At 32.5% G+C, this 24,073-nt stretch overlaps 1 protein-coding gene across 1 annotated transcript in view; it reads right to left on the bottom strand.

Moving 5' to 3' along the window:
- Positions 1-1,119: 1,119 nt before the first annotated feature.
- LOC106102982 overlaps positions 1,120-24,073 on the bottom strand; it is a 37,459-nt gene continuing 14,505 nt past the window's right edge. Inside the window, exons 2-3 of the mRNA XM_013282609.1 lie at positions 1,577-1,737; positions 1,120-1,249 (exon numbers count right to left, since the gene is read on the bottom strand). Of these exons, the coding sequence (XP_013138063.1) occupies positions 1,190-1,249; positions 1,577-1,737 (221 nt within the window). The 3' untranslated portion in view covers positions 1,120-1,189. The remainder of the gene's footprint in view (positions 1,250-1,576; positions 1,738-24,073) is intronic.

Below are 24,073 nucleotides of genomic sequence, written 5' to 3'. Positions count from 1 at the left end.
CTTAAATCCGATATAATTAGTAATTTATATTTATAATTGAATTACGCCTAAATTCTAAAATGTTTAGGATGTGAACAATGTGTTTATTCAAAGGTTTATTTGGATCACTTTAATCTAATTTTATTTTATTTTACATTTCAATTTGGTCAGAGTATGTCTGTTAAGCTAGTGACACATTTGTAAATAAAAAAAAACGTTAAAAAAAACAATATTTAGTTAACGTTTTCAGGACAACAGATACAATTAGGTACCTCAAAATAGTAATGTGCTTCTTTTATATGCGAGTAAAAAATGTTAAACAATAAATATAACTAGTATGTAAAAAAATCTAATGTAGTTAAACTATAAAATAGGAACTGATTCATGACTAGAATCGATAACAGTTCAGACTTCTTCGGCAAATGATATCTTCGATCTCGTTCAGTCGAAAACTTGTGCTACCATATTACAATACAATATTACTAAATAAAAATATCTACGGAATGATTTACAAGGATTTATCGGTTATAAATAGCTGCCATTATGAAGACCATTGTTAGGTAACGTTCGAGCCCGTTTAAGGAAACTCAAGTCACCAGTTGCATATAGGCCGAATATTTAAATCAATACAGTGAAATAGTTTAACTTATGTACACGTACAGACCTCCAATTTACTTTACAACCCTCATAAATATAAGGAATGTATTGAATATAAAATTAACAACCTACAAGATAACGTACAATAAATAAATGTTACAATTGATAACATATTCAAATGTCTGAGAAATTACAAAATAAAATTATACTAAACATTTTACCATTAAATTACAGTCTTAAATTGTTTAACATTAATAAACTTAATAATTAGAAGGGAAACTAATAAGCTGCACGTAGATAGAGTGTTGGGACGAACCAGAAATAGTATGTCATTCAAACCTCGCGTACAAAGTCGCCTTCTGTTTGCAGTCGCAATCCTCACACTCTTTGAGTGCCCATGTTTTGGCCTAGACTGTTAGACTGTATACCTTGTGATATGTTTTAATAAAGGCATAAAGTCCCACGTCTGGTTGCGCCCGAATGTTATCCTGTGTATTCGCAGCTTCCACTGAACTCTCGCACATGTCGGTTGATTGTATCTATGTCAGTCTGTTGGGGTTTGTGCAGTACTGTCGGTTCGGTAGCACTAGGGAATGTCGGAGGGATAGATAGATTAACGGCCGCGCGCCCATCGTAGGAGCGCATCTGCCAACACGTCTAGATGAGCTTTTGTCTGAAAAACAACAGAAACATATTGTTAATTTCTTACAATCAAATATTATCCAACAATCATGTATACATGGAGTATAATTAAATTTAAATAAATCACTTTTTCATTTTCATTTTCATTTCTAATTGTTTAAGGTGTCAAAATAGCAAGCAGCCACCAGAGGAGGAGGAGGATATTGTCCTTACACGTATTGTTAATTCCTTTTTTCAGTGAGAATGAATGAAATTACAATATGATGTTTTTATACGTGTGTTTCAATAGCGGTAACCGATTAGGTGAGGCCTAATAATATCCTTCTGGGTGAGTAGATGATTATTTATATAGCATTACCGTTTTATAAAACATGCAAGCCTGGCGGTCCTCGTCTTCGCCGTTGGGGCAGTCAATAAAGCCGTCGCACAGCACGTGGTCGTCGATGCAGCGGTAGCGGCCCTGCCGGTCGGGCGTGGGGCACGCGAACCGCTCCATGCCATCTGCCGCTGGCGGGCACTCTGCGGAACAATAACAACATATCTTATTTCATTGTACACAACAGCTATACTATTAGCAACCTGTTGTGTTGATGATAAATTAGTAGAAACACTTTAAAACTCTAGCTGTTGCATTCTAACAGTATTCTGTTATTCTATCCTTAACTTACAACGAATTCCCCTAAAACTGGTGGTAGCGAATCTGATGTTTATGCTACTTTTTTCTTAACATTAGCACTTTTTAATAAAAATAGAACAAAATGTGTACTGTACTGTATAAGACTGACTATGAAGATGAACAAATTCCTCACCGTATTGTACCTTCGCGATGCAATTCTTAGAATATCTAAGTAACAATGTGAATTACATGCAATGTAGTATAGCTGGCAGAAAAATAGACTCAAAGGCTCACCGTTTATTTCCCTCGCCCTAATAAACTTTTATTGTAGGTTATTTCACATAATTACAGTTGTCTCTACCTCTTACTATTCAATTAAAGTAATGGTACTATGTTGAGATACATAACAAGGTACAACCAAGTTGTAGCTAATATTAACTTCCATTCACTTTAGTGGATAATTGTTCTAACTACATGAGAGCTTTCTTGAACAGTTGCAAGTTCACAACTTCCGTGAATACCTAACTAGTTTAACGAAATCCACAGTAGTGTGTTGAAGATATCTGTTGAACTGAACCAATTGACGATGTCAAAAATTTGTTCTATTATTTTTCTTGTATGAGTGACTCGGACGGTGTGAATCGCCACATGTATAACAGCTAATTGCTCTACAGATTCGAAAAAAAAAATTGTTGTATGCGTATTAGATCATCATTATCAGCTTACTAAAGATACCATTGAGGGCACGGTGCCTTCTATAAGTTAAGGGCGACAAAACAATAGCGATAAAACACAAAACAACGTAAATAGCTCAGACGTCTGCATTATGGTAGAAAACCAAAGTTTTACTGAGCTCAACATTTGTCGTATATTTAAATCCGACGACATCAGATGCAAGTTGTGGCCATATATCAAGGCGGTGTAAGAGAATACGTGGAAAGGTTTCTTTAAGTTAGCCCCGTTCGGTGAAGGCGGTCGGCTACTCTATTGCGAGCGTCTATTTTTAGCACTGCCGGGGAAAGTGTTGCTCGAGGCGGTTGCGCGCGCCCTCTGTTCTCTATTCCTTAGTCGGAGACGACTTGTGCATTCGTAAACAGGGTCCAAATTATTATGTTGAGTTTAATTTTAGTTACAACTTCTGTCCAGCTTTTAATGTTTTCGTCGTAATGCATTTAAAACGAATAATAGTTGTCACAAGATAAAAAATTAAGTACCTGTAGCATTTTTATATATCGTTAAAAAAAATTAACTTTCTAATGCTAAATACACACTCATAGGAACGTGTTTTGATTGTTTTTAAGAAAATCATTTGTGTCGTGGTTTTTAATTTTTTTATGAAAAAAAAAATGTACACGACAGTTTCAATTACATTTAAAATAAACACTAGAATGCGTTGCTAGTATATTGGCTATTTAGAATCAGGCCTCAGAAGTTTATTAATGATCCAAATATTAGTTTAACATCGTTTTAACTGAGAGACGAGGGCGTTGAAACAAAAATAAACTTTACAGATTTACGCAAATAGAACACGTACCCTTGACATTAAGGATTGATTGAAACTGTTGTTCCTAACCTATATTTAGAAACTACTAAATTAATTAAATTATAAGACTTCACATATCTATATCTATACTAATATTATAAAGAGGAAAACTTTGTATTTTTGTATTTTTGTATGTATTGAAATAACTCAAAAACCACTGGACCGATTTTAAAAATTCTTTCACCATCAGAAAGGTAAATTATCTGTGAGTAACATAGGCTATATTTTTACTAATGTTTAGGAACTATTAATAAACAACGTGTTTCTGGACGCGGGCGTCAAAAAATGACTAAACTTTAACTTTTCTCGGTTTACGCTGCCTAAACCGTTAGAGGTATATAAAAATGATGTATGAAAGAATTGTAGATCTCAAAAAGTTCTATAGAAAAGTCCGCGATAGCATAAATCTATCTTTAACGTTTCTCTTGCAATAACCACTTTTTTGTTTACAAAATGAATTTTAAAACCTTACGCTATTTGCAGCGTATCAAGGAGATTTCATCGTCATCCATACACGAAAATGAATGGTGCAACTTGTTAGTGGAATTGCCACTTTATAACGTACCTGCAACTTGTTTTTAACTTGCGGGAACAAACAGATAAAAACACATAAATTCTAAGATTTATCATCAACGTTTGAACTTTGCTAGTAACACTTCTATACGTTAGGTATGCAATACACATGAAAGTAGGTGGCCTGCATCCCAGTTATTGGCACCACAGGTATGTGTGTCTGTACCTGGCGTGCTCGTAGCTAACAGGATTTCTGATTTTGCGACAGCTATGTGCAAATAAGTGAGATGATGAGGAGATATTCGTACCTCTACTACTCTCTCTGACACTGACACTGATATGCCTGGTTTCATGTGACCTCGTTGACATTTTACTGGCGTGTGCACGCATTGTACCAGTAGCCTGTAGCTGGCAGGTAAGCTACAACCCCGTTTTATGTTTATTTCCGTTGTTACGGTATTCGACATGAAATTAAAATGATTTAGTTATTTGTGTTGTAAATTGGATCAAATTCGATGACATAATTTCCTTCGGGGAAATAATTAAGTAATTTTGATACATAATGATAAAACAAATGATCTAAACGAATTTATGTGATGGAAGTTAGTCACAATATACTGACTCATACTTTTGTAGTTCTTGATTGGTCCCTTCTCCGAAATTTGCTAATATCATTGAAAGCAAAATTTTTATTGTTATATCATCAGTATCCTCACTTTAGCCCCATGGCGAATGTTCACGTATTTCTAAAATATCACTTCTTTAGTATGGCGTCGGTAACATATTTTTAACAAGGGTTCACTACTTGTTTGTCCCTTTATCATATAGAAAAATAAAAATGAATTTTCTATTTCAAGCCTGCCTTTTGTGTGGTGACATTTTCCTTGTCAAGGTGGCCCATTAGCTAATAGTAGTTGAATGAACTATGAACTCTACAGTAAAATTGATATTATGATGTTTGATGAACTGTATAAAATTCTTTTAGGTAGTAGTTACACGAAGCGGGGGCGGGTCGCTGGTTTTTTTCATAAATAATTTATTTTAATTAGACGTTACTTCAAAGCTTTCACTTTGAGTAATATTACTTTTAAAAATTATTTACTGGCGAAGGTATTTGTACACCCACTAAATTGATGTCCTTACCGCGACTACCTACGTTGTATCATGTTTATATGTTAGCGGATATGTACGAAATCTGTTATTATACACAATTCCTAGTAAAAGTACTCCTAAAGCGATTCGGGAATGTGTAATAAATTATCCCATACACATCCCTAGGAAATCTATACATTTACAAAACACCAAAGGGCAAGCCAGAGATCGGGGGGGGGGGGGTAAACCGATGTTTAAGGAGGGGTTAGTAGTAAAAAAACCGTGTAACAACATGTTTTATTCATTTTATTTACGGAAAACATTAGTTTCATACATCACCTAATACGATTTTTTATATAATTCCTAGGGAATGTGTATATCTACCAAGATATATGTCTATTTAAAAAACCTTGAGACAACATTTAACAAATTGCCAAAGCTGGTTCGGAATTTTCTGCTTATTCTATAAATAGTTTACAATTCCTATATCACAGATTCCCGGTAACATGTCCATAAACAAACAAAGTATTCTTACTGTCGCCCGCTTATGTTTAACTTTCATTCTCGCATTTCACAAAAGAGCTGCTTTCGTTCCGCTTGTTACAAATACTAAGGTATTAACAACGCGACAAAGGAAAATATAACTTTCGCGTAACATTTTATATTAAAACAACCAACATTTTCTTAAATCTTAAATAGTATAGTAGTAGTAAATTTTAATAGCGTACGTTTTAATTTTGATGATCGTTGATGGAAAAGTTGACTAAAGATTCAAACTCTTGATTTAAAACTAACTTTCGCCCGCGACTTCATAAGCGTGAAATAAAACATACAGACGAATTGAGTACCTCCTTCTTTTGGGAAGTCGGTCAAAAACAAAAGTAAGTAGCCCTTGTGTTCTTCCTGACTATCTTATACAACCCTGCCAAATTTTAATCGAGATACGTTCAGCAGATTAGATTACAAACTGTAACAAATAACCATCTATTTAACTTTTGCATTTATAATATTTTTCACAGATAAATGTCCTAATCTAAGCGAACCTAATGGTTAGCTAATTACTATATAATAAAGTTACCCTGAATTTTTTTTAATATACGAAAAAATAAATTATTTACTCATGAAACTTGATTATTATCCCATTTGAATTCCTTGTAATAATCGAAAATTATTGCATGCCTCGTCTTCCCTTTGTTGAAGTTTTGACAATAAGTTTGATAAAAGAATACATATTTATATTAAGTCAAAAGTTACGTTAAAGGTTAAAATAAGAATATTTTCCTACAACCTCTGACGTTGTTACAGTTTTAATAACCATAACAAATTAATTATGTTTCTTTTATTATACGTTAAAAAGAATCAAGATAATGAGGACGTTATCCAATTTAATGGGTAACTTCTTAATAACGATATTTTTCATTTCCAGCGATTAATGTCTAAGTAAACGTGCTTCGCTGCTGGAAACATAAGTCTAATTTATGATTTTTTTCGTCGCTTATTATATTTAGTGCTATAAAATAGACGTATTATATTTGAAGTTCAATTTGAATTTGAAACACAAAAAATTGACAACTGTCACTCTTTTGCGATCTCGTAAATAATAGCGGTCTCCATGTAGAAATTAAATACACTATTTTTGCTATATTATTATTTTGATTGCTTTTAGAATGATAAACTGCCTTACTTTATACCAGGAATCCATAGTCAAAATCATAAATATCACATGTTATATGTCTTTTTCTTCTTACATATTTCTTTGAAAATAAGTAAAACAGATAAGTAAGTTAGTAAGTAAACAGATAAGTTACTTTTACTTATTTATAAAAAATGTTTTTGTGTTCGTGCCGATGATATAAATACGTATCTCTTGCCTACGTTTTATTTACATAAAGTTTACTAAGTTATGCTAATATGACTATTAACTTATTTCATGCTTTTGTCCAAGAAAAAATTATACGTAGCTCATGTCCAAACGACTACTACACTTTTGTCAAATTTCATCGAGATCCGGTGAGCCATTTTTATGATTCGTAGAAACAAACATTCATCCGTTCAAAAGTATGATTGTTCATGACTATAGAAAATACCATCGGGATTAAAGTTGAAAAATCATTTTTATAACTTGTTAAGACGAGTTTTTTTATTCGACAATAGTTGAAAACAAAATCGTTTACTCTAGGGACGTATACATTAGATATCTGTCTGTTCTATACTTGTTTTTCTCATATAAGTTCATTCCCGTCGGTTTGCGTAGGCGATTTTATCGCTGCTACGAGCAAAAGTCGTAGAAAGTCTACGACGTTAATGCTGTATTGGATAAACTATTTTGTATAAGCTTTCATTTAATACCGATGAGGAAATATTTAATTTTTAACTTCAATAGAAATAAATAAATAAATTAAATTAAGCGTTGACTAAAAAATTACGTTATTTATTAATTTTAATGGTAATATAATGCTCGTGAGATACGGGTTTCTTACCACGATTGAATTGTTTTAGCTTCCGATATTTCGGCACAGTTGCACGCCCCATGTTCACGGGCTGACTGAAGTGATTCGGAAGTGTGTAAAAAAAAAGAAAAAAGAGAGGGTTACACGAAGCCATATCGGTCTACTTTTGATGGTAATATTTGGAAAGTAAAAAAAAAACTTCGAAGTGAAATATTATTACGGAATAAAACTAATGATTAATACATACTCTTGTATGCAGAGTACTTAACAGATTTTATTATGTTAATACAAAATCAATTTCATTTAGCACAGTTTTGAATACAGAATTTTTGGTAGTGAAGCGTGCATCACCTAATATAATCAGGGACAAGACCCTGAGTAAACATTTTCCACGACATGAATATATAGCGTGGGTATTTTACCGTAATTGCTTTGAGGGAGGCTTGCTCGTTACGCTAAAATGATCGATGGATTTGTTTTAGCAACACAAAGGAGCTGCCTGAATTTCAAATGTTTGCTGTATTCTCAACATACCCAACAGTTTACCTCACATCACACTCCTGATATTTTATTATGAATTCTATTAAATCTACAGGTATATGAGGATAGTAGCTGTCGCCCGTGTCTCCGTTCGCGTAAATTTTAAAGAAAATCTTATTCAGTAGCCTCTATGTTCTTACAGACTATGAACGAATGAAATTTGGATTTACGTGGTAAAAAAACATTCATCCATACATCCAAGCTTATGCATTTATAATATTAGTAAGAAGTAAGATTAATAAGGTAAGTGTATATAAAAAAGAAGCTCAGTCCTTTTCCCCCTGTGCATGACTAAAGCAGTAATTTTTTTTTGATGAAATAACAGGGTTATTGGTAATTCGACGTATTCACGTTAAGAGGTGATAGAGAAGAAGTTTTGCAATTTTACCAATTATGCATTATTCAAAGTTAACCATTTTTGAGTAAACGTAATTTTTATTTCAAAACAAGTCAAAAATCCACCATTAAAAAAACCTTTAATTATAATTTAATTTTTATTTTATTTACATCTGTTAATCTGTATTTTCCCAGAAAAAATGTTATCGTTTGTTATTGATATAGCCTTAGGCAGGTGGGACAGGATTATCTAAGTAACGAAAATAAATACAAGGTTATTTTTAATGCGTTATAAATATTTATATATATTTATCCCAATATGATCCAGGGAAGAAACAAAAATAAAGTAACCTTCAGTATTCTGCTTAGAAAGTTATATTTTAGTAACTACTAGCTGTCGCCCGCGACTCCATCCGCGCGGAGTTAAAAAAAACAAATGCAAGTAGTCTATATGTTCTTCCAGACTATCCTGTACATCTATGCCAAATTTCATCGAAATCCGTTCAGCCGTTTAGGCTACAAACTCTAACAAACATCCATCTATCCATCCATCCATCCATCTAAACTTTCACATTTATAATATTAGTATGATACTATGAAGTATGAAGTATGATATCGATGTGAATGAAGCTGTGTAAAGTGAGTCAGGCTGAGAAAACGTCGAGGGAGGGCGACGATGCACATCCATTAATCATTTTATAGACAGTTTATTGCTTCAATGGTACGACAGTGTATGTATAAGGAGGATCAGAATGACTCAACGTTACGATAGGCTTATTGTCGCCGTGATGACTGTTACTTATTGTGATATCGAACATTTGGCAAGATGTAACGCTTTTAGAAATGAAATTGTACCCCTTATTGTAAAGTCTATTAAACAAATTACATTGTTATTTTAAAAGATATGGCTTAGTAGTTTCGTATATTTTTTCTAGGGACTAATATGTGTCTCTAAAACTTTATAAGGTCTTGTAAGCCAGATGTAGATGAAAATCAAATGTCAAAAAGATACATTCGAGAAACATAATTTATTTATTTACGTTACATACTATCGATTGATGATAAAATATTCAAGAAGGCCTCCAAATATTCACCGCTTCAGAGACCAATTCAGCATAGCCTTGCCAGGCTAGGATTATAGGAAAAACATGGGAACTTTCATATAAAGTAAATTTAACCAGGATATCTGATGAGGGAAGGTCATCATTAGTATCTCTACCTATTATATAGATAACCGTTAAAGTCCCCGCAAACTGCCTGATATATTTATTATAACATCGATTATTAAATAGGTCATGTCAAAAACGAAAAGGTCAATCTTTTAATAACGGGCTCGGTTAAATTTCTATTAGTGAAGTTTGATAAAGTTGACCGAAGATATCAATTTCAATTGTTATTATGGTATTAAATAAACGTTCTTAAATAAACATTTTTGGTCTAGTTCAAAACTTTGATGACAGAAATGACTATATTCTGACCAATCCAACAATCCTGATTCGGGGATACATTTGTAGAGCGAGTGTTTTTTCAGAGTTTGGACTTGAATGTTAGACTTTCAAGTCTTTCGCTTAGAAGAATTTAAGTATTTATAAAAAAAAAACTCCACATTTTTTTAAGAATCTTAGCAGGTTAGACTCGTAATACATACAAGTTAATTTAGTTTAGTTAATACTAGCGTAAGCCGTGTGCTTCGTCCGCGCGGATTAAAAAAAATACTTGTCAACACATAGGCTACATGTTTGTGTTTTACTCGACTTTGTTGTACATCTATGTCAAATTTCATCGTGATCCGTTAAGCTGCTTTTGAGATACATCCAAACCTCCATCCATCCAAACTTCGCGTATTTTACTCACAATTTAATTGCTACTTTTTTTTGAAGATGATCAGTACAAACAGCTCTAAAAAGAGGTTATTCTGTATTTTATTTGTCACAAGTATACTGAATAATTACAAAGTATAACACTGATTGTAGTTATTACTAATTATTGTTACAGAGTCTAATAGTAAATCATACAAAGTAATTATATAAGGAAACAGATTTTTTAATTCGATGCTTTAATTGATTAAAGGCGTAATTACAAATTTTCGTTATCACAAAATACGATGTTTCAGTTTTAAATGCAAATGTAAGCAAATTAAAAATGAATTCGTAATCGTGTTCATAAATTAATGAAACACGAATTGACCTTTTAAATAAATTGTTGATTCAAAGTATTTTTTTACGTGAAAATAACTCATAATATATGTCAGTTTTAGAAATTGAAATGGTTACATTTTGGAAACAAGCGCGTCAATATTCATAGGGTAAAGTACTTATGCTGACAGTGCACTTGGGCCGTGTTGTATTTAAAGTTCGATGCCAAGAGTTGAAGATGCCAAACAATAGGCAATATTGCTCTGTGGCTCACTTGCATAGTTCCGCAAACGAGTTGTCGAACTTGCGCCCCGGAAGTAATTCCCCTCTTACCATATGCTCCTTTTGGTTACGTACATATTTAACTATATACACCGCTTCCAAATATATACTTTCGTCCGAAATTGAAATATCAATGAAAATTTTTAAAAATATTACTAATATAAATGCGAAAGTTTAGATGGATGGATGTTTGTTAGAGTTTGTAATTTAAACGGCTAAACGGATTCTAATGAAATTTGGTGGTAAAATGAACGCATAAGCTACTCACTTTTGTTTTTTTTTTTAATTCTAGGCGGACGGAGTCGCGGGCGAAAGCTAGTAACAGATAACTATTGATGTCCGCCACATAACTTGTTTAAAAACAGCTTAACTTTTTTATCTTATTTATTTTATTATTTTGAATGGCTTCGATTAGTTAACGTATATCGGTTGCAAATCTAAATCTTCACGTGATCAAAAAAATGAATTAACAGTCATTTTACCTACTCGTATTTATACAAAAATAATGGCAACAGATGGGTTCTTTGTGGTCCAAACAAACATGACTAATATTAAATGTACATGTTAAATGTTCAAACTGTTTCTTTTCAAACGAAGGTAGTTGAAATACAGTAAATGAATAATAAAATGTTATCATTTACGCATTGTTTTGCTTTGACGTCGCTTAGAATAGCGTCGTCAAGTTCAATACACTTAAATTTTATCGAGCGATATGAATCGTTTTAGCCACGAGCGTAGAAAATAAGGGAACATTCGCCGACCGCAGTCACAACAGTTTCATTCTTTTCATATTCTCCTTGTGCCTTTAAATCAATTGTGTGTTTGTAGGTTAAATACAAACAAACGGCTTTATAATAACTGTTTTACGACCAAACATAATTCCGTTGTTTTGGTAACGACTTTAGATTATATTGTGATTACTAAGTCGAAAGAAATCTTATTGCGTGATAAGTGGACAATAAAAAAAGGTCCAAATGTTTTACCAGCTTAAAACTAACCATATTTTTATTAACACAAAACGAAGATATTTTAATTTGTATAGATAATTTACTTCAGATTGGGTATGATTTTTCAAAAAAAAGTTTTATAATGTTACTATCAAAAATAAAAATGGACTTAATTTGTGAAGTTATGTTTCATGAAACCTACCTTTTACTCGGTGTGCTATTAAAGCTGGAAGCTGTAATAAAATGAGTAACACAGTTTATGAATCTGCACGATATTCTACGTTGCATAAAATTTTATCTACGTACTAATGCAGTGATGACTATATGCGAATGTTTTTCATGTATTGAGGCACGCAAAAGTTTTTTTATAAATGGGGTTGCGCTAGTTCGTCATAAAAGTTTACCACGCCAGTTCTCGTCATAACGTGTTGTTTTAAATCAATTCAACTTATTGTGTTGTTTGCCAGGCTGGGTGAGCATTACGTCAACATTTGTTTTCACTTTTCCGCGTCACATTTGCGTAGGGTCGGACGGTAAGTGCGGCGAGCGACGGACTACATTCACGGTCCAACTGGCTTCGTGCCAGCACCCTCTATCACTCGTTTGCTTCTGAACAACTCCCCGTTGTAATAGTTTTGTCGTCTTACCGCTTGTTTATATTCCCAGAATCTGGAGCACCGGTCAATTTAAACCAGCTCTTGGTCTCTTCATTGTTGTTATTTTTCTTCATGGAAAATTAAATGAACATAAGTTCGTATGCAATCTACTTTTAGGGATCTTCTTATCGTTCTACGCTTTAATAAACATTTTAACCTATTGGTTATTTCTTTTTGTTACATCACTATGTGTTAGATGGAAGGAAGTTAAAATTGAAAATCTTTTAAAATTCAGAATACAAATGCTGAAGTTAAAATTATTATTTTAAAATGAAACCAGTTCAAATTAGTCTAAAAGTGTTTTAATTTTTTTTAAGTATGGTAATATTTTCTTGTAATATACAAAATCTGCGGTCAAGCCCTTTAAATCTCTGCGAAGCGTAACATCTTGACCCTTGTCAGTGAAAACGGTCATATATAAAAATGTTGTATTTTCTTTACATTTATAATTCATCTGTTCTTTTTATTGTAGCAAAACATCAAAATTGACAATTAATACATGTTGAATCTCCCTGGTAGTTTATTAACATTTATAATGTAATACAACTAACTATAATTTATAAATACGACTAACTAATATAGGTTGTAATAAAGGTAGGAACTAATTTGGTTTGGGTTTGTCATTGGTCGGTTGAAACGGGTGATCCTTTAATTAACTAAGTAGAGTGCAGATGGCGCTGATTCCACGGCGGTATACCAAGCTCTCTAATTGGGGACTCGGTTGTAATCGTCAATCGCAAGATAACTAGTTACTTCCGACGCGAACTAAAAATAAATTTTATAGATGCGTGCGTGAGAAGGTTTCAAACGACTGGTGTGGCCGCGAAGAACGAGGTCATTTCCCTTTCATCGTTGGTTTTGTTGAACTTTATACTTTTTTATACTAAATTAGGTTAAAGAACAAGTATGTTAACTTTTATTTTCGGAATTCTTGGTTGCGGCTATAAATAGCACATTATTTGTGCGAACAAAGAAATTTTACTACTTCAACTTTTTATATTATGTCTTAAATGTTATTTTCCTTTTCGTCTTGGTTTAATTATACAGTCTTTATTTTAATTATTATGCTCATCTTACCCGCATCCCACACACGTTGTGTCTGCGCACAAGGCTTTACTGCTCCAGATTGAATTATTTTCCGTCCTTGTATTCATTATTCCGTTTCTTATTCTGTTCTTATCTGTTTTAATGTGATCTTTAACAGGAATCAAGTTTAACATCTATTGCTGTATACAGATTGATAGTTTTTCCCGATAGAGGTTTCCTCTTATTTTTTCTTAGAATAACCAATCAATACTTTCGCTAATATGATGTATAGCCGTCAGTTATCACTAGCGTTGGTCGGCAAGTTTATAATGTTGTTTACATGGATGCGAACTTTGCTTTTCTCCATTTTCACAAAGTATCACGATGCGATAAAAATAAAGCCGTAACTTGCTTTTATTATTGTAGTTGAAAAGACTAAAAGAATAGAAATTCTTCATAACTGTACCGTTTTAAAATAAAAGATAATATTTATTAGAAATGGTTATTTCTTAATATAAAATAGATATTTAAAATGAAAACATTTGAAACTTAAATTGCACTTGTTTCATTACATTTTATTGCTGGTTACAGTTTGTACTTATGATGTCTATACTATTGTTTATAATTAGATTATACATAGATTCAGAAACTTTTTAGTTGCAGTGAACTAACTGTTGCTCGCAACTTGTGGATATAAAAAGAGAAAAAAAAAATACAGACTTTGTTATGTAGTTTTAACGGAGAAATTATTTCGGAATACGTCCCAGTGGTTTTGGACTTACTTCAAATTATAAAAAAATAAACAGCTTTCCTCTTTAAATTAGTAAATATTGTTTATATGCGGTAATCTATACTAATATAATAAAACGTAAGCTCATACTTTGTTATGGATGTTAACAATAGCAGCATATTTTTTAAACGAATAGGAAATATATAGATAATATTACTTCGAGAAAAGGGACTAACATTACAAGCCAATACCGGTAAGAATTAAGGTTGCCGCTTACTTGAATTTTTTAGTCAATATTATTGTCACGTCATTTGAATTTTGACATTTGTAACTGAAATTTATACGGAATGTAAACAATAAAATAAAGTTTTAAATAAATTTAATGGTAAATTTCCGATAGCGGCAGGTTGTTGTGGCGAGGTAGCGGTGGAGTCGGGTTAGATCGTACCTGCACTGAGTGCATGCTGGGCCGTGCATCCGCGCCAGTCAGACTGGCGCCGACGCCCCCGCGACTACAAACCAATACCCATCCACCCCATTTTCCCCTCCTACCTCGCTCTTACGCTCGCCGTTTGTTTTAAACTGTGATTGATAATTTGTTATTGAACTGCGTATCGCGTTTTAAAAATATAATAACACTAGTATCTGTTTTTACCGAGTTTTTGAATAGTTATGTATGTTACTTTTTATCTGTGCTATTTATATCTAACGACATGTTAAATCCATATTCTATACATTCTATGAACACAAGCTTCATGAATTAAGGGTTGAATTGAGGTAACTTGGAATTCATTTATTAATTCAAGTGTTGAGTAAACAAGATTTATAAATAGCTCTACAGTGTTTGTATAAAGTCAGTATTGATTCCATTATATTTTATTTTAAGCTGTTGAGTTATTCCAAACATAGATAAAGGCTGAAAGAAGGAAGGTTTTAATTAGAACCGTAGTGACAAAGCGATCCTGGCTACACACAACAGGGAATAAAGTACATCGACAAATCTCATATAAGTTTTGTAAGTGATGTGATGATGTTTAATATGTTGATTTTAGAAAAACTCTACTTAAATTGTACTTGATTAATAGTTAAGTATAGACGCGACAAGTCCGCCAGTAGCATACAAAACGTCGATTATCTGTTTTGGTGTACGTCACGGTCGGCAAAGTTTCTATTTTAAGTAAGCTTTTGTTTTCATTGTGTGTTTTATTAATAAACTAGCTGTACCCGTGCGACTTCATCCGCATAAAATTATGAAAAACTTATTATATTGTTTACATGTGTCAAATTATTAATTGCAAATGTCAAAAATGACATGACATGATGGTAAACCATGGCGACCTTCCTTCCTTGATGTTGGCAGCAACTTATGGTCTCTTTCCCACATTAGGGTTTTTATCCAAAATATTTACGCCCTATGTTTAGTGGCGTGAAAATATATAGCCTAAAGCGTGACGAAGTGTACGGATTTTTATTAAAAGAAGAATTATTCAAAAACATGCTGTAATTGCTGACATTTTAGGTAACAAAGAAGTGTGTGTTTACGCTTTATTATAATAGTATAGATATAAAGTTTATGTTAAAATGTATATTATTTTTAAGAAACTGGAGTTTATCAAATGAAAGCGTAATACGTCTTCGAAATTACATTACCCGAATAGTCTAAACCTCGTTACTTAAATTTACGTCTATAAAGAAACCCCTTTTTAATTTTCTTAGGATTATAATGGCTATTTGAAGTCTCAAATTTCCACATTATTCAGCCACTCCAAACTCATTCAGTTGTACCCACCGTCTTTAGCTTCATGTATTGTTAAATAAAAAAGAGCGTAAATTATACAGCATACGAACAAGCTTTAAATGTTTTACCTTGTAAAATATATAAAAAGTCTCTTTTTTACACGTATAAATGGATTTAGAAACCCTACACACTACAGACTTTTTATCGCATTTTTGAAAAACATAAGTATTGTAATTCTTAATTTTCATTTCATGTTTAAAAATACTGACCGTGATCTTAAAAATGAAAGAGGAAATTCCGAACGATCTTAAAATACTAAGATTTGCTAAAAGTTAAATTAAATTTGGAACTTGAAATAGTAAAGATATAACCCCGCTGTCGTTTTGAAATTCAGATTTGAATTCTATTTTCGTATAAATGTTTATGTAATAACACATCTCTCCGATAAGAGGTTTCGCCGTATGTGTGCAGACTTTTAACTTTCAACACAACATTTCTGTTGAATATTATCTTGTTTTCCTTATTTTATGTCAGAATATTGAAAGTATATTTTAATAAACTTATATTTTAGATTTAAGGTTAGTTTAAAATGTACGTTATGCTTTATCATTTCATACATATGATTGTACTTTTTATTTTACTGTAACTTGCTTAACAATAATCTCATTTAAAATATGTATCTCAACCGAATATCGGATTACAAGAAAGAGAACAGAACAGTCAGTTGTGGTACGTGACGAGGATGGCATGTTTAAACAGTGCTACAGAAATGTTAAGCAAATTCTACCCTCGTTACTGTTGCTCGGGCTTTGTCCTAATCTGAAAGCTGTTTATTTCTTAAATAAATAAAGCTGCTCCAAGAAGTAACAGTAGCTCTTTTTGCAAGAGTTAGATCTCTTTAAACAATCTAAATATACGATTTGAAGAGTTAACATAAAATACAAGATTACTTTTCAATATATTTTGTTGTTGGTCAACGACTTTCGACGATCTAAATAATATGTTGTTTCATTTTAATTTTTAAATAGCTTTAAGAGGTTTTACGATAATGTTTAGGTTATATAACTATTTGTATCCTTGTGTAGCGGGTATCGCGTAACGAGCGCACCGTACAAACAAAATTTCATCTATATGTGGTAGATTTGCTCCGCCATCTTGAAAATCGCAACGACCTTTCTCACGATTTTGACAAAAAGGTAGCGACTTTTGGCGTTAGCAGATAGAACAACGACGCGTGTAATGCGTAATTCGTTGTAAGTCATCGTGTTGTGTATAAGAAGACTTAGATATCACAATAAAAACGACCATAATCTCAAGTTTTAAGATGCGAAGTTGGAAGTTTTGATTTCAAGCCAATTTGTTACAAAAAATACTTTTTTACGCCAACATAAATGACTTTCTTTTCTCCTGTTTAATACGGTGTTTGTATTTCTAATTTCACTTTCTGTCTTTTAAAACTTATCGAGAACATTCACTTTACTAAAAGTATATTTAATTACATTTACTTTCGTTTATTTATTTGTTCCGTTTAATTTGTGAATATTGTTTTAGAATTAATTATGTTTAAATGCCGCTTTTACGACAGTAGGCGTGCTGAGTTTAAATACGTTTTTAATATTCAGTACGTTTCAGCGGCGTATCTCGTTTATTAAAAGATTACTTTATAATGTGGCAATCAAGCGAATTAGAAAAGAAACTTTGTAAGCGAAATTTTCTGATTGAATTACTTCTGACGTAAAACAAATTTACTTGTGTTCATAATATGTTTATAAGTAAAAGTAGGAGTCGATGATGTTGAATAAGCATTTAAGTGAATTGGAAAATTTGAAAGGTTCGAGAATTTTGTTGGCTATTAGGTTTGGATAGATTCCATCCGTTTTCATTGACCTGCCCCGGAAATGTTTTACCTCGCCTTTTTTGTGAGAATGGTCAAGTAATGGAGCAAGTTTCCTATGAAGCATTAAGTATTTTGCGAATCTTTTTGACGTATTAGTATTTTGATATCAATGAAAATTGTTATTTTTAACAAAAATGATATACAGAGGGAATAGGGTTATATGTTAAAATAATTTATTCCTTTAATGCTCAAAGACATTTAATTGTTAATTAAGCAGTCCCTTAAGTAACATAGAGATGCAAAGTTAGTTAGAAAATGTTTTCTGTTATTAGATTTAAACCATAAGTAACAGGAGGATAATATTTTTAGTAAACAAAGTTGAGCATGATACGGTAACTAACATAGTTGATATCCTACACAAATAGTGAGACCCTTTTCATCTCTGTTTGATTACATTTTGTCCGGTCGTGTATCCTCTATGTGTAAAATTGATACGAGTGTTGTCCGAGCTCGCGGTTCGTTTATTTCATAAGCGTAACACATTTAGATACCGGCCCTTCTCTGTGACGTGAACCAAAGTTCATTCTATTGGGACGTAATATATTGCTTATACGGTAAATTTATGATCCTGATGTGGCAATCCCTCGCTGCTTGAAATGTTGAACTTTGCACTTCAAATCCAATCAATTGAGCCAAGGGTCGTCAGAGTTTCGTATAAACATTTTACATTTTACGATCATACTCAAATATATCCGATACGTGTGGACTGATTGAAATACGATTTTAATTTTAAGTTTCATAACATTCGTTTTATTTATTTGTGTAGAGCGATTCTTGTTTGCAAAAAAATGTCTGCCCGAGTGCTGGATTAAAATACAAAAGTGAGAGTGTTATAAACTTTGTATTCGATCATTTACTAAATCTCTTGAGCTTAATTTTGCGGTAAACATTTTACGTTCTCTTTTTTCGTTGCAGTTATATTCTTTAAATCATTGATGGTTAGTTTTCATCCATTATTCATAAAATTTAGTTTTCATGCGGACTCTGGAGTATAGAATGAGATGTGCAGAATATTCTCCTCCATTACCTTTATGCAAGTTTACACATTTTAACATTGAAACCGTCATATCGACTAATCCATACCTTCAGGCTAAATACGACCCATGGATATGCGGATATAAGACAGTGTATTCCAGCACCAATTAGTATTAGACACTTAAATAAAAGTCGTAATTGATTTTTATTGTGTATTTATACCAACTTTATGCATCATTAAGTTTCCTTTATCCCTACGGAGAATTGGCATTTGGTACAGTATGTGCTGCTCTTCCACACATCTCAATCAGTGTACATATATGAATTTATGCCTGTCTTAAGTATATTCTCTTCTAAACAATTCATCTATACTTTCTTCGGTTTTTCTTTACGTTTGTAGCCATTCACATTCATATTTAAACCACCTTAATGCATCAAAAGATAATAGAAAATATAAAACATTTTTAACTTCAACAGTAGCAAATATAAATGTTATGCTTTTCTCCACGTCGAGATAAAGAAGTAGCGGTTGACAATAACAATAAATGCAATGGATTCCATGTTGTCTGTGCCGCGATTTCTATCGTTTGAAGCCGGCCCCCGGCTCCGACCCAACTGTGATAACAAACTATAGCTTGTATATCAATGATCTGAAAGGCAGTTCCCGACGCAGCGGACAGGCAACGTTTCTTTATTAAATAATAAAAAGCAAGCGAGAGTACACCGACGTCGTAAATTCCTCGACACCTACAGCTCTAACAGGAAACACGCCGTAAATCAAAACTTAGGTGGAACTATTATAATATGTTTTATCAACGGAAATCTGTGAAAAACGGATGAGCTATTAACAAAATTGGTCAAATGCATAAACAAGTTTTTCCAGTATTCATTGAATGTGCATGAAGCAATGAGAGTTGTTAAGACCATCATGCAAATCGATTCGAAGTTAAAATTTATAATTGTACTAGCTTTCGCTCGCGACTCCGTCCGCGTGGAATAAAAAAAAATCATCCGTCTATCCATCCATCTAAACTTTCACATTTATAATATTAGTTAAATTAGATTTAACCCTTTCTTTGAAAAGAAATGAAATAATGAACGAGCATCGGTAACAATGTTGATAAATTACGTACGTCATCGTACTTACGTCAGATACGCATAAATATTAAAGAAAGTTAAGAAATTAGCTGAAGTAATCGTAACAGTTTATTTATAGAATAATTTTTGATGGAAATATTTATTTTTTGCGTTTTAGAGTCAAACGCGCAAGTTCAATCTTTTTGGGTTTAAATTGCACGACGTCTTGTCGACCCCAACCTACGTGTTTTAAACACGAAGATTTTTTATTTTAATTTAGAGAGTTTTCGCATACAATTTAATCATAAAATTTATAGGAACGAAAATTTAATTCAACATATAATAAATAACTATGTATGGGATGAGGAAAACTCAATTCCAAGACAAAACCGAAGTTATATTTAAATATATTAGTTTAACAAACTGTTAATATGACAAAACAAAATGTAGCTATTAACAGTAAAAATATATTTTAAATATTACAAATAGTAATTTGATATCTATCGCTGCTACAACTATCGTATGTTATAAATATTGCGGTGCGAGATGTATCCAAAGGTAACGTTATTCAGAAAATTCCATTTGACACAGGTCGCTTACGTCAAACCGATGTCACTATAAAGGGTATGAGTTTGCTCACGTCACGCTCACGTTGACCCGAAGGCCGAAATTGATCCGCGTTCGGATTCTTTCAAATATATCTCACATTTATTCCTCGATTTACCTGATGATGCCCCACAAATGGAACGTTATACAATTTGTCATGCCGGTATGTTATAAATCAGTATTCCCTAGTTTGACATTTGGTATTTTCTTTTACCTTTCTTTTTCTACGAATAATTTAAATGCTTCCATTCTTTTTTAATGCGCTGAAAACTTTCAACTTTTGAAGGTCAACAAGTGTAGTAGTAGTGCAGGTTTTAAAAGTAGTCATTAACTTTAATATTATTTTGAACCTTGCATAAACTCGATATATAGTTAGGAATAATTAACGTAGAACTTTATATCAATAGGTAAACACATTATAAAGGTTTTAAAAGTACCTTCGTGTCATAGGAAAGATAAAAAAATGTTAATATAAATAGCGCTAAGTGATTACTAAATAAATTAAAATGAACACGCATTAACCGTCCGGTTATATTGCTGTAGTTAATCTATAAAAGATGCAACAGTGTGATAATTCTTCCTCGGCCTGTAACAAGTGGTCGCGTGTTCTACTAAGAATTCGCATCTAAAAAGCTCTGCCGTAGCTCCGGTATTAAATTCTGGATAAATGATTCGTCCACGCTCTGTGCTCGGCACGCGCGCCAGCCGAAGTTCGCACGCGCTGCCGAAATATAATCAGAGAATGGCGCTAAATTAATATTTAGTAGCGATTTTACACCATATGTGCTACAAATTTCGTCTGTTTGCAGAACGATTTCATTGTACGCTCTTCAAACGTTACATTTTCATTTTATTTGTGCACACTTTTGAAATTAAAATCTTTTTTACATTAGCTTTTCTGTGGATAAATGTTAATTATCAAGTGGCCACATTTTAAACAATTCTACCTATCAGGATTCTATTATTTATACGACTATATATAATATATAATATTTATACGACTATAATAACAAACCATATTAAAAAATAATTGTATGAATCTAAAATGGGCATAGGTTATAGAGGTATTTTGTATTTCCATAAAGCAGTATACAGTATTACCAAAATTTTTCGCGTTTTCATACAAAAGAAATCAAATGATCGATCGCAATTTGATACGACCCACTGGGCTCAAGCTCCACACGAGCGACAGCACTCACTGTTCGCTCCGCATGCCGGGAAATATGTCATAACAAAGTCATTGCAGCTTTGTTGCACTCAAACTTGATGACCACGAGACATAGCCTACTCACATTTGTTTTTTTTTATTCCATGCGGACGGAGTAGTACAAAAGCTAGTATAAAATAAATTATGTGGAAATTTCATTGCACCATAATTATCGCGCTTTGATTTACGAATTACTTTCCTACTGCGTTCCTTTACGTTTACTAAAATACTTTTATAGTATGTATGCCGGTCACATGTATTCTAAACACCGCATTTCTTCAATAAAATCCACAGAAATAGTAATTATTACTTGTATCTTTTTGTAGTCTAAACGAATTGACAAATTGTGAAATGTTCTGTTGTTTGATTGGTAACAATTTTTACTCAGAATGTCATAGATGGGTATCAGAGGTAGCGAGAAGAGTATTAGCAGTTGGGATTATTCCCAACCATCACCCTGCTCAGACCCCACGTGAGAAGAAAATGTTTCATCCGTCTCACCACCAAGTCCCACTATCACCAATAAGGCGACTGATGGAACCGTTATGAAATAAAACAAGTTCCAATCGTCCCCTCTTCGCAAAGGGTGGGACGGATGAAGCTTTTTATTCTCATCTGTCTCCACGTGGGGACAGATCGGGGTGACGGTTGGGAATAATCCAGCAGTTGGGCTTATTAGTTTTTTCTATTAATAATTGGCTTTAATTAATTTAATGCTTCCTTACTATCCATTTTTAAATAGAAATTGTAATTACATGTGCAAATTTATAAAGAAAAAATATACTAATCATAATAATTATATGGAAATGTTAACAAGAACAGTTAATGTATTCGAAACAATATTCCATATATTTAAAAAAACAAACGTCCGTATAGTTGAAGGTTAAATTAACACATTCGTAGAAATGTAGTATTACTTGTTCCTAGTAACCATTATTAGCAGTTCTGTATTCACAGGGGATCACATAAATTAATGTTAGGTTACATGTAATTGATTAGAATTTTAGTTCTGGGTACTAGTGGTAGATTTATGTAACATTTGCATTTTTATATGAAACTAGCTGTTGCCCACGACTTTGTTCACGCAATATTAAAATAAAAAAAATCTATAATATACCCGTCTATGTCAGCTACCAGTGAAAGTCAGGCCGAAATCGGCCTAGCCGTTTCGGATATTACCCGAAACGTGGCTTGAGGACAGACAGACGGATTGACAAAAAAAAAATTCAATGAGATTTTCATTATCAGCAATGCAAATACATCATCTTCCTGAAATCTGGAATTTTTCTTTTGATTTCACAAAGAGACACTACAATTTTATTATGGTATATGTATAGATACAATAAAAGAATGGATTTATAAATTATTTTCCGTTAGATATATCAAGTTTACAAAGTTCAATGTCCTCTTGTAACGTATTATAAACAAGTCGCGATGTATTTCAAGGGAACATTAGGCAATAGGGCCCCTAAGCTATATTTATTGATTTCTGTCTCAGATTTTGCTCCTGACTATTATTTTTAGTTCCTTCTCATAAATGTTATAGTATAAAATGACACGTTATAAATAATTGACATAAAATTAATTACATTAGATTAATGCCAGCTTATCTTTAGGCTTTAATATTATTTTAAGATGCGTAGAATTAAAAATATAATTACGTATTCAATTGGGTATAAGAATTTTCTTATGTTATTTTATTCAAAGGATACAATATTAGATGTATTATTCAATATCATTGAACCTTATAACAACCTTCAAACGTTTATTATTGTTGGTACAAATATATAATTTTACTATTATGAATGTTTTAAAATTATTAAAACTATATATAAATAATCTTTATCTATACTAATATAATAAAACGTAGAGACGTTGTGGCGTAGAATGTCAACTACAGCATATTTTTGAATAATTCTTTCTTTATTAAAAACTCTACATTTACGACAATCTTTAGGCTATATATTATCACGCTATTAAACTTAGTGATTTAATAAATCGAAAAAAAAAAAACCTTCACGCGGGGTAAGGACCATAAACTGCAAACTGCAAATATTACGGAACCAAGGTTATTTTGACGGTAATTTTGACATTTGCAATTGAGAATTTGAGAAATGTAAACAATAAAATACAATTAAGTTTTTATATTATAATTTCATGCGGATGAAGACACTGGAACATATTATGTTACATCAAATTAACACTCTTTCTTCCTTTTTAAATATTGAGTTGTTAAAAATTAAACAAATTTCATCGTTGTTATTACAAAATAAAAACAAATACACAAAGTAAATGTATACCTATTGTATTTTTATTACGTCAGAAATTAAGTAAGCCAAGAATTTCGGTATGTCGAGTCGGCTGATGTTGGTTGAAAATGGTTTACCTTCCTTTTCTTCCCCGGTCCATGAGATCCCCGTCTTTTGATGGGGTTCGAAAGGGCCGCGGTTACGTGGGTGCTACAGTTGGAGGAACCGTGGTGATCGGCG

The sequence above is a fragment of the Papilio polytes genome, unplaced genomic scaffold (assembly GCF_000836215.1).
Source record: "Papilio polytes unplaced genomic scaffold, Ppol_1.0 DF823879.1, whole genome shotgun sequence".
NCBI lineage: Eukaryota > Metazoa > Arthropoda > Insecta > Lepidoptera > Papilionidae > Papilio > Papilio polytes.
This window is presented reverse-complemented; position numbering and strand designations above follow the sequence as displayed.